This window comes from Diprion similis, chromosome 5 (genome assembly GCF_021155765.1).
Source record: "Diprion similis isolate iyDipSimi1 chromosome 5, iyDipSimi1.1, whole genome shotgun sequence".
Classification (NCBI taxonomy): domain Eukaryota; kingdom Metazoa; phylum Arthropoda; class Insecta; order Hymenoptera; family Diprionidae; genus Diprion; species Diprion similis.
The window spans coordinates 3,920,792-3,933,335 of NC_060109.1; the positions used below are offsets into that span (position 1 = coordinate 3,920,792).

A 12,544-nucleotide genomic window follows, 5' to 3' on the forward strand; every position below is an offset into this window, starting at 1 on the left:
TAACATTAAGATATCGTCTACAAATAATAACAAATACATTTTGGTAGTAGAATTAATTTTAGTGTACAGGCAGAAATCATTGTGAGAACGGATAAAACCTCTTTTTGTTATTACGTCATCAAACTTTTGGTTCCAGTACTTTGGCGATTTTTTCAAGCCGTAGATTGATTTGTTTAACTTACAGACCGTGTTTTGTTCGTTCTCGAAATTCTTTGGTAACTTCATATAAACTTCTTCATTTATATCGCCGTACAGAAAGGCACTGCGTACATCCATTTGATGGACCGGTAGAGATAATCTGTTTGCTACAGCTAATAAGATTCTAAAAGTACTGATTTTAGCAACGGGTGAATAAACATCGTATACTTCAAAATTTTCTGCTTGTTGGAAACCCCTCGCTACCAGGCGAGCTTTGAACTGGGATGGATTCCCATTGCTATCTTGCTTTACTTTATACACCCACTTACTATCTATAATTTTCTTATTCGCCGGGGTGGGTACTACAGTCCACGTATTATTTTCATTCAGAACACTCAACTCATTGTACATAGCATCCTTCCATTCATTTGAGTATTCACTCTCAACCGCTTCCTCATAAGTAGTAGGTTCGTTTAATACACTGACGTACCCTGTTTCGTAGTCATTATACCTTTTTGGTCTCACTATTTTTCTTTTACCCGGATCACGTCTTATTGTCTATTATATATTAAATCTACTAACGACTCACTAGATTCACTCGTGTCACTGTGGTCACTTAACACTTCCTGGCACTCCTCGAAGACGCTGCTACCTGACTGGCGATCGGATTGACCGTCATCTTGTATGTCCTCTTCGCCTTCGTCGAGTTCTTCTTCTCGTGCCTCGTCGTTGTTTTGGTCGAGTAGTATTACCTCTTGTAGAATTGGTTTTTCTTCTGGAGCGAACGATACATCTCGTCTGACTAATACCTTCTCGCATTCTGTCTCAGTTGCCGGAAAGTAGACTCTGTACCCCTTTTGGTCCTCGCCGTACCCGATGAACAATCCCTCAATACTTTTGGGATCCCACGTCAGCCTTCGTTGGGCTGGGATGAGAACGTCTACCTTGGAACCAAAAGTCTTTAAATTGCTTATGTCGTAACTCTTTTTGAACCAAAGTTCGTACGGAGTTTTTCCAGGCACTGAACTTTTCCCTGTCCGGTTTAAGACGTAAGCTGCCGTAGACACAGCTTCAGCCCACAATGTTTTGCCAAGTCCTTTTGCCATTATCATCGACATTGCAGCTTCTTTAATAGTGCGAATTGCCCGTTCTGCCTTACCGTTTTGTTGCGGTGTATACACTATTGACCGTTGATGTCGAATCCCTAGCTCCTCGCACAGTGCTTCCAGCTCCTTGTTGATGAATTCTGACCCGTTATCAGACCGCCAGATCTTCACCTTGTTGCCTGTATCCTGTTTGGCTAGACGAATGTACTTTTTCACCTTGCCTATAACGTCGTGTTTTGTTTTAACACAATGGACGTACCTGTAATTAGAGTAATCGTCTTTTATTAACACAAAATATCTCGATCCTCCGATTGAATCGACTTCCATAGGTCCGCAGGTGTCCATATGTAGCAATTCGCACGTTCGCGTTGTAACGGTTTCACTTCTCTTGAATGGAGCTCTGTGCATTTTCCCTTTTACACACCCAACACACCGGATATCGTCTACGTGGTAAGTAATATTATGTTTGTCCAAAATTTCTTTAACATAGTTATTGTTTTGATGGCCTAAGTGCTCGTGCCACACCGATAGATTTTCTTTTGCGCAGCTTACCGCTGCCTGTTCCGTTCCTTTGAAACGCATAGTATATAGTTTCTGATGTCTGTCCCCGATCGACGTCACCCGACCGTTCGTTAAAACCTGACACTGTTCACTGGTAAACGTTATTTGATAACCCTTGTCGGCTACACTGCGTACCGAAAACAGATTCACGGTCATCTTGGGGACGTGTAATACGTTATTGAGCGTCGTGTTCACCCAGTCGACACCGTCGAACGCTTTTACTTGGACTGTACCGCACCCGATTGCGTCTAACTCTGTACCATCACCAATCACTACCTTTTTCCAGCTTGATAATTCTAAGTAGGTGGTGAACATTGTCTTTTTATGGCACATGTGTTCACTTGCGCCAGTATCTACCAGCCAACTCTCGTTGCTATTTAGCTTAGCTACGTAGGCGTTACCCTTTTTATTGTCTGATTGACCCAAATTGTCTTTTTCTTGCCTTTTTTTTTTGAGTTTATATAGTCTTGTCCTACACTTGCTTATGTGATGCCCGGGCTTCTTACAATAATTACACTGGTTTTTGCTTGACCGACAGTCGCGCTTGAAGTGGCCTTCTTGTCCGCACGAATAGCACTTTGCGACGTCCTGAGAGCCGCTGTTGCTTGCTAGTGCGACCGATGATTCCCCCTTGTCCTGCGATGCCCTCTCGGTAACTCTTCCTTCTTCGACGAGTAGTCGTGCCGTCAGCTCAGCCATCGTCTGGCTTTCGGCTGGAACCGATTCCCATGCAGCGACGAAGTGTTGGTACTTCTGTGGTAGTGACGTTAGCACTTTTGTTAGAATCATCCTTTCAGAGATTATTTCTCCAAGTTGTGCCAATTTATCCCGAATCTCCTCGAGTTTGGCAAAGAACATCGAAATGTCCTCGCCCTCACACTTCAATGAAAAAAACTTTTGTTGCTCTAGGTGCAAACTTGTTGCAGACTTTCTTTCAAACACCGACGTAAGTTTATTCCACATTTCCGAAGCTGATTTCGTGGTTAGGATATGTACCATAACCTTTTCCTGGAGATGTGTCACGATTATTCCCTGAGCCCTGCCGTCCTTAGCTACCCAATCAGCGTAGTCAGGTGCGCCTACAACCGGCCTTGGCTCACTTCCTACGACCAAACCGAATAATCCCATGGCTTGTAGTATGACTCTTATTTGGAATTTCCATACGCTCCAGTTTCCGCTTCCTTCCAGTTTCACACCTGTATTTACGTACATTTTATCCATCTTGACCGAGTGGACGTTTCCCTGATTTTGTTTAACACTGGACCGAACTGAACTTTCCGACCGGCGTTGCCCACGCCGTAGTATAACCTCACTTTTTATAATCCGCGATTATCAATGCAATCCGCGGTATCTGGGCCCATAACCTGTGATGTTTGGGATGTGTGAGGTTTGTTTTATTTAGGTTCAGATGAAGGTTTGCATTTTACTCCTTTTTATTTTATTTCACTATCTTCGCAAACGCCCGTTTTAGTTTTACATACGTCCATATTCGGCTAACGGTCCCAGAAGAAGAAGGAGAGAGAGCGACGGAGTGGAGAAAAAGATTAAGCATGGAGTCTCTAGTTACGTAGAGTGTAGAGCTTATAAAGCGGGAAAGTCCCTAGATTCAAAACGTAAAAAGTGCTTTATTGCCATATATATTAACACTATCCGGCTTTTACCCTACTCAAACCTTGCGGTTATGGATTTACATGATCATTGTTAACATTATGATTCCGTGTGAATTTTCGGGACCATGTACCAGACCTCTTTGAAATGCCGTGATTTTTTGGTATGATGTTACAATATCACTTCTTCGTGTTGTTGAACATGATCGATAGTGATTCCGGTTGATTGCCTCAGTGCGTCAGGCGCACAGACGTTCAGCGTTAGGAGACACTTACGGTTCATACCATACTATTAAATAACACCGAAGTTAGAAACGTTTCTTCGGGTGTCCGTCGCAGACAGAGATTCGCAGGACACCTACGCTGATTGGAGTAAATGGGTACAAGCATATGGACGTCGGGTATTTATTATATTGCGTTCGTTTTGTAGTATTATGTGATCGTCACTTCAGGTGCGATTACCAGCAAGTGTTGTACGTAGTCAATAACAAATGTAGTGTTTGAGTTTGCAAGTGATACGTGAAAGAATTAAACAATCATCTCGGTATGAAGCATACAGTTGAAGAATATCGTGCGTGATTTGTGAACGAACGTGTAAGGAAGTGTAAAATACAAGAAGGTCCAAAGTGATATCGCCATGAGTTGTCACAGGTATGTAGAGTTATCTTCAGATGATTCGGCGCTCTTGGAGAAAACTGGTCAAGCAGGTATGTTGTTGGATACACACATTGCCAAATTTAGCGATCTATTAGAGCAACAAAGGTCTTACCGCATGCAGAGTACTTTATTGGGACAAATTCTGCGATCAATTCGAAGGGTTCCGGAAAATGAAGCATGCATACAAATATTGTTTCATGGTCCCATTGAATTGGGGCATTGGATTTGTGTTTACTACGATACCGAAGTAGTATTACATGTATATGATAGCGCAAACAAGAGAGTATTGCATGATGATCATAAGATATTTTTGAATAAATTATTGCCTTACGATAATATACGCGTCGTGTTCGAAAAAGTTCAGCAACAAAATAATTACTGGGATTGCGGTGTATTTTCTATAGCTTTTGCAACTTCTATTGTTTATGGTGTGAATCCTTGTGAGGTTCAGTATGATATTCCCAGACTAAGACCGCATTTCTCCAGTATGTTCAATTCCAATTGTTTGATACCGTTTCCATTGATACAAGTCACTTCGCATAGCACTATGCCGCGCAAAACGTTTTCAATAGGTATTCGCAGAGCACGTACTCAAGTGAAGGTTGCGAAGGAAGTCAGTAAGATGAATATTGAAGTACGTAAATCAATGGTAGAAATAGGTTTATCGGAAAAGAACGTCGCTATGTATAATAAGGAGCAGAAGCAACCGAATCGACCCCTAAACACAAATACTGGGACTGATTCTCAATGTATGCAAGCAAATACGAAGAAAATCACAGGATCCGTAGGAAAAGCAGACGACACACGGACGACTGCATTATGCAACGTTCATGCAGATAGAATGAAGAAGAGGCGCGCAAAAGAATCTGAAGAACAACGGGCTAACAGACTCGCAGCCGCTGCAATGTATAAGAAGCAAAAAAGAGAAACCATACATCTGGAAACAAATAAGGCGTCAGCGATACGTCAAAAAGATGCGGATAGAATGAAAAAAAGCCGCTCAAAGGAATCCGAGGAAGAACGGGCTAACAAACTTAAGGCCGCTGTAACATATAAAACGAAAATGAGGGAATCTATTCGGAAGAAACGTTTGGATAAAAGAAAATGTAATGTGACAGAAGGCTTGGTGTCACCTCTGACGAAAAAAAGGAGAACTATTTCTTCTGTCATATCTGAAGCAAGGGTTTTGTTAGAAAATCCAGATTTTAGAGAAGAAGAAGTGGAACTACAATATTTGGGAAAAATGAATCATTCATGTCAGTTTCGTAATGCTACACATTTTATTTGTGAATTACCCAGTGATAAAAAGTATAGTACTTGCTGTCGCAAAGGTAAAGTATGTATTCTAGCAGATAGTCCTTGCCCAAAAGAAATTCAAGAATTGCTAACCGGTACCGACGCGTATAGTCGGAATTTTATGAGAAATCTGAGAGATTATAACAATTCTTTGGTATTGGCAAGTTTCGGTGCTAAATTAGATTCTATTAAAAGTCGAGGTCCATTTGTGTTCCGTATATGTGGACAAACGTATCATAATACATATGCACTTCATCCACATTCCAATGAAGCACGTAAATACGGTCAATTATATATTATTGATAACGAAATCGCTACTAGAATACGTATGCAGTATCCCGGCAATAGTGGATGCTTGCCAGAGGTATTAGGCGTATTGGATAAAGATATACGAACGGTCAATCCAAATGCGAAGGCGTTTAATATGATGTACGAGATGGAACAAAAAGAAAGACTGTTATCGAATAGAACCGGCTGCCCAGCTCATGAAGTGAAAATGTGGTTGAAGAGAGATGACAAAGTTGATAAAAATCGTTTCAACATACCGACATGTAATGAAGTGGCGGTAGTATTTGTCGCTGAAGATGGAGATCCTCCGGTACAAAGACATATATGTGTATATTCTAAAATTGACGGTCCTATAAGTATATCAACTTTGAGTAAACATGTCGACCCTATGACATATCCGCTTATCTTTCCATCTGGTCAATCTGGATGGACGCCAAAGATGAAGCAAAACAAAGGAAATCGCGATATAAACGCGTTGCAATACCACAGCTTTATGTTGAGCGACAGAGGTGGATTCAATCCATGTCTGAGTATGCATAGTTTATCTCAGCAATATATTGTTGATATGTGGACAAAAGTCGACAGTCATCGTCTATATTACATAACAAATCAACAAAGTTAATTACGAGCAGAAATGTATAAAGGAGTAATCGATTATCTACACAACAAAGCCGGACAGGAAAATGCAAGAATATTTGTTATGGAAAAATGGTTGTATTACCGTCTTCGTTTAGTGGGAGTCCACAAGCATTACAGCAGAGTTTTATTGATGCAATGGCAATATTACAAAAATATGGCAAACCCGATTTATTCATAACTATGACTTGTAATCCTAAATGGAAGGAGATTGTTGAAAATCTAAAGCTTGGTCAAATTGCAACGAATCGACCACACCTCGTTGCAAGAGTATTTCATCAAAAAGTTAAGCAGTTAAAAGAAGAATTAGTTGTCAAAGCCGTATTTGAAAAGTGTGCTGCCTATGTTTATGTTGTCGAATTCCAAAAACGAGGTTTACCACATGTTCATATGTTGTTTTGGCTGGAAGAAGATAGCAAAATCCATGATGCAGATGACGTTGACGAAATAGTTTCGGCAGAGATACCGGATAAGACAAGATATCCGTTACTACATGACATTGTCAAACAATGCATGATTCACGGCCCTTGTAGTCAACAAAATATGAATTCACCTTGCATGGATGTAAAAACAAATCGATGTACGAAACAATTTCCAAAGGATTATGTGTTGGAAACAAATTATCATTCAAAGGGTTATCCCATGTATCGTAGACGAGATGACGGTAACATTATTGTTTTCAATGCGAAAAAAGACGGGACACGCAGAACTGCTAACAATGGAGACGTTGTGCCATATCATGCGTATTTGTTATTAAAATTCAATAGTCACATCAACGTCGAGATATGTTCGACGGTGCAATGTATCAAATATTTATTTAAATACTGCTATAAAGGTCATGATTGTGCAATTGTCGAAATGGAGAATGTGCAAGGAGGTAATAATATTACGTACAATGAGGTTGACGAATATATATCGACGCGATATGTTTGTCCACCTGAGGCAATGTATCGTCTATATGAGTATCCGATAACTGAACAGTCTCACGCTATATGTATTGTGACGTGGTATTTTATACCCCGTCACATGGTTTGAATATCGCTCTCCTTATTTTCAGAATGTCCTAAAAAGTAACGAAAACACGTCTGGGGCCAAAACTCCAAAAAGAACAGCTAATTAATTTCTAAGTGAGACTTAATTATTAAGCTAACTCCTGTCTTTTTTTTTTATCTTTGTATCGCACTACGAGAGCTATCTTCAGCGACACCGCTTCGAAGGAACTGAATATCGCGAAGCCGAGGTTACGTACCGGGTCAACAGCCAACTATCGTCAATTGCAACAGATCGGATACCGCAAAGTCAACTTCAGATGGATGCCTACCTAGGTTGCGTACAGGGTCGTGCGTGAAGCACAACGAAGACCTCCGATCATTTAGACTTATCGGCCAGGAGCCGAACCATCGCTACAACGCCACTGCCGCATGGATGCATCGTAGACGGCGTACAGGGCTGTGCGTCAAAAACACAATCAAGCCTCCCGTCGCGGTACTTATCAGCCTGGAGCTGAACCAGCATAATATCTACTGTCTCGCCTACTATACCGCAGAATCGTAGCTGTCTACAAACCTACGATTATCGAAGGACTGCATCGTGAGGACAAGCCCGAGAAACAGTGGTGGACCACGCCGGACTGATGGTCCTAAGGATGGGAACCCTGCGTGTAAATCATCACCATCAGGAAGGCTCGGTGCAACAGTGCCGTAGGGCCCGCACCGAGTTGCAGTACCGGAGAGATAGTCAGCGCGGGGAGTACTAGCACTGCATAAGTTGACGACGCACCAATCCCGAATTCTGCAAAGTATCGATACCGCAACAATGTGAGCAGGATCATTCTTCTCGTCGTCGTTCCTAGATCTCTCGCACACATCGATACCGCAATACCGTGAGGGGTAGACCTTCCCCTCTCGCGAGGACCGCAAGCAGCTGACCATAGCCCTCCCACATATCGCTCGACGGATCGATAATTCTCTACAGGACAACGTGGGAGGAGAAGACACCCAGGCATGGACTATCGCCCATCTACACCTGTTGACCCGTACCACGTGACCCTCTGGCCCAATTATCGATCACCGAACACCGGAAAAGGATCACGTGACGAAATCTCGCCGAAAATCGACCGGGATCGTCAGGATCGCCGCTCGTCTCTTCACATTCTACGTTCAGCCGATTCCACTCACGGACGTGTTTTCGCTATCGTATCTAGTTTTCTCTCTCGCATATCTTAACTCAGTGCTTCTATCTTTTCGCTTTCGACTACCTGTATCTACGCTTTCCTGTATCTTCTATCTTCGTAAGTGAGGTTTTTCTTCTATCTATTTTGTGAAGCCACGAATTTACTTGCTTTATATCTTTTTCTCTCTTTTATCTCGCAGTTTGTTCTGCGTGAGCCACGTGGGCTCGTATCGTATTCTCTTCTTATCTCTTATCTTATTCTCTCCCTTATTATCGAATATTGCAAGTAATTTCGCGACTGGTTAGTTCACTATTATTTGTAGTGACTATTATCTATTTCTTTGATTTATCTTGTTTGAATGATTTTCCTGATATCGCTGAATAGCAGCGCCTTACTTATGCTTCCGTAAAATATCTCTGAATACCGTATCTTATTCGAATCTCTGATTTATTGTTCTCAGTAGTGGTTTTTAAATCAATTAGCTTATAAAGTCTCTAATTTTATCTCTTATGTCGTTTCTCGCTATCTAATATCTATTTTCTCTCTGTATCTCTTTTATAATTTCTCAAATATTGTTTCTTTGATTTATTAATATTTTACTGATTTGAATATTACCGAATATCTCTCTGATTTAATTATTATCGAATATCTTGGAGGAATTATATCGTAAGCGTACCGCGTGCGCGATCTTATATCGCTGCGCGGTATAGCCGTTGTTCTCTTTTGACATTGGAGTATTGTGCCGTACCGAATAATACCTTTTTCACCGCTTTCTTTGCTAATACTGCTGTTACGTAGTTTGTCCGTAGATCTCTAGTTTGTAATATATCGCATTATAATATTTTGCTCTCTATAATACCTGTTCTTGACACGTCAAGATATCTATTTCTTTCTTATCGTAATTATAATATTTCGTCGTATCGCATATATCGCAAGCTAGAACCTACGTAATTCTCTAATTTCTCTTGTAATTTCTATCGTAATTTCTTCTGTAATTTCTATCATACCTGTTTTATATTATTTCGCTATACTTGATTATCTCTGACTTCGCTTCAAGTATCGAATTATCTAACTGACTTGTAATCCTTGCCTTTCTATTAATTGTCATATCCCTTGTTGCCGATTAATTGTAATATCTTTTGCTTTTCGACTAACTATAATACCTTTTGCTTTTCGACTAACTATAATATCTGTTGCCTTCTTTTGCCAATTGTATCCTCGTATCTTCTATCTATTATCGTGCCTCATTATTGTTACACATTACTGCGATTATTCTGTATTTCTATGTGATCATATTTTTCTCGCCATACTTTGCTATTTGACTTGAATTGTAACAATTAGTTTAAGAACCTTAGATTGTGCATTGCATGCTAGCCTATTTCTTATCTGCTTTGTAAACTTGCTGATTGTTATACCGAGTAATAGTATCGCGATCACCTGCTTCATACCGCTAAATAACTTGAATAATTGTATCGCTACCGTGCTATCTCTGAACTCACTTTATCTCTGGCTGTACCTGAATTTCTCTGCTTGCTTTTTTTTAATACAATTGATACTATTACCATTTTCTTTAATATTGTGTTTTATCGAATTGGATACGACCCATCCTCTCTACCATTATCTTTACCTGCTGAGTGAGCTGTGCAAAACCGTCGTAGAATCTGATCTATTTCGTCATATCGTATTCTCTAATTATCGTATCTCTGACGCTACTGCGTCTGGCGCCCAACATTTATCTCTTTTTCTAATTATCGTTTATTCCGTGATCAGATCAGTACCTGCGCCGTAGGGTAGCGTGATTATCCCTCCCTCAAGAATTATCTCTATTTTCCTTTTTTTTAAATAATAATCACGTTGCAGTATATAGATTAGTAGTTCATGTAGAAGATGAACAAGTAGTATATTTCGAAGAGGGCCAGGAAAAATTAGCTATAGATAGAAATAAGGAATCCACCTTGCTTGCATGGTTTTCTTTGAATACTAAAGATGTAGAAGCACGTAAGTATTTGTATTGCGAAATTCCAAATTATTATGTTTTTAATAAAAAAAACTACAGAGTGGTCGAAACGGAAGAAATTTGTAAAACCTGTTTTGAGTAGAATGTACTTCGTGAGCCCGAAAGAAACTAAACGTTATTATTTACGAGTGTTATTATTACACGTTCGCGGAGCTCAATCATTCCAAAATATGCGCAAATATGATGGTACAACATATTTAAGCTTTTTCGAAGCGGCAGTTGCGCGTAAGTTAGTTTCTGATGATGAAGAATTAGATAAATGCCTTGCCGAAGATTCTAGTCTCAAATTTCCAACCGAGATGTGTCGCTTATTTGCTTACATATGTGTGTTCGGTATGCCAATTAACGCCCGACAATTATTTGAGAAATACAAATATGATTTAGTCGATCATAATGAATACAATGAACGAAACGAACAAAAAGCTTTGCGAGTGATGAATGAAGTACTTATATTTTACGGTTTTACATTGCAAAACTTCAATCTACCGGATATTGAAAAAGGTCTTACTTTAGCGTGTCATATGGGTAATGATAACAAAGATCTTGAGAGTACGATTGCGTCCAAACAGGTAGTCAAAGTATTCGTCGATAGTTTGACCCAAAATCAACGAGCTGTATTCAATACAGTTATGGCTATCGTTCATGGTGAGTCTCGTGATAAGCTTATTTATTTGGATGGTTCCGGTGGCAGTGGGAAAAGCTATTTACATAACACTATTATTTCCACGTTAAATAGTAAAAATATGATTGTATTGCCTGTGGCATGGACTGGAATCGCAGCAAACTTATTGCAGGGGGGTAGGACGGTTCATTCAACGTTCAAACTACCTTTTATCTTGAATGAACAATCAACATGCAATGTAAGATCCAATTCGAAACTTGGAGTACGTATGAGTGATGCGAAAGTCATAATTTGGGACGAAATAACAATGGCGTCAAAATACGCACTGGAAGCCGTTGATCGTATGTTAAGAGACGTATGCCATCGCAATGAACCATTTGGGGGCAAAGTGGTTATACTCTCAGGGGATTTCCGGCAAACTTTACCTGTCGTACGACATGGCAACAGAACACAGATTTTGGAAGCGTGCGTCAAAAGAAATAGTTTATGGATTAATTTTACATATATATGTCATTGAAAGGTAACATTCGTGTGCGTGACGGACAAACGGATTTCAAGCAATGGCTTTTAAAAGTTGGCGACGGAATATTTACTAATTCGTTTGAACGTAACAATGAGGTCATTACCATTCCGTCTCATATTTTGTCCAAAGGGAATATTGTGCAAGAAATATTTGGAGAAAGTGTAGATCCTCAGGATTCGTCAAATTATGGTAAAGTTATTTTAGCTCCAAGAAATACCGACATTACCGCAATTAATAATGAAATGTCATCGAAAATCAAAGGTGTTGGAGTTGATTATCTGAGTGTAGATTCAGGTGAGGATGCAGATGATACAAATATCGCGAATGTTCTTCCGATTGAATTCATGAACTCATTAACTCCGAATGGTCTTCCACCGCATAAATTAACATTAAAAGTACGAAGTATTGTTATTTTGCTGCGTGATTTGAATTTATCACAAGGGTTATGTAATGGAACTAGACTGATCGTAAATAAGCTGCAACAGCATCTCATTTGTGCTGAGATTATAAGCGGACGTTGCGCTAGAGAAATAGTATTGATCCCGCGGATAGATTTATCGCCATCCGAAGAGGAGATTCCGTTTAAGATGGTGAGAAGACAGTTTCCTGTCAGATTAGGTTTTGCAATCACAATTAATAAGTCCCAAGGACAATCTTTTGACAAAGTCGGCATATATTTACCGAACCCAGTATTCAGTCATGCTCAACTGTACGTCGCGCGTCGTCCTGTCCAGAGTCAAGTCTGAGAATAATCTAAAAGTGTTGTTGACAAAATATTCTGTTACCACAAATAGTGAAAAGCCCAACGATGTCGAATCGTGTACAAAAAATATCGTTTACAGGGAAATTTTAGGTGCCTTGTAAATCGAACGAATAAATACTGTATACATTGTAACGTGTACGTCTTTTCTAGGCCTTTA

General features: G+C 40.0%; 1 protein-coding gene across 1 annotated transcript; it reads left to right on the top strand.

The window, feature by feature from the left end:
- The first annotated feature begins 6,361 nt into the window (after nucleotides 1-6,361).
- On the top strand, nucleotides 6,362-7,923 carry LOC124406215. The gene is made up of 3 exons (XM_046881571.1): nucleotides 6,362-7,296; nucleotides 7,525-7,740; nucleotides 7,836-7,923. The coding sequence occupies exons 1-3, from the start codon at nucleotides 6,362-6,364 to the stop codon at nucleotides 7,921-7,923; spliced, it is 1,239 nt and encodes a 412-aa protein (XP_046737527.1).
- Nucleotides 7,924-12,544: the final 4,621 nt, after the last annotated feature.

Excerpts from the sequence above, each read along its gene's own strand:
- LOC124406215 (XM_046881571.1), top strand. The coding sequence starts at position 6,362 with ATGGTTGTATTACCGTCTTCGTTTAGTGGGAGTCCACAAGCATTACAG. Across the intron at positions 7,297-7,524 it reads GCTATATGTATTGTGACGTG|CCGAGGTTACGTACCGGGTC; the intron begins GTATTTTATACC and ends AATATCGCGAAG. Across the intron at positions 7,741-7,835 it reads CGTAGACGGCGTACAGGGCT|AATCGTAGCTGTCTACAAAC; the intron begins GTGCGTCAAAAA and ends ACTATACCGCAG.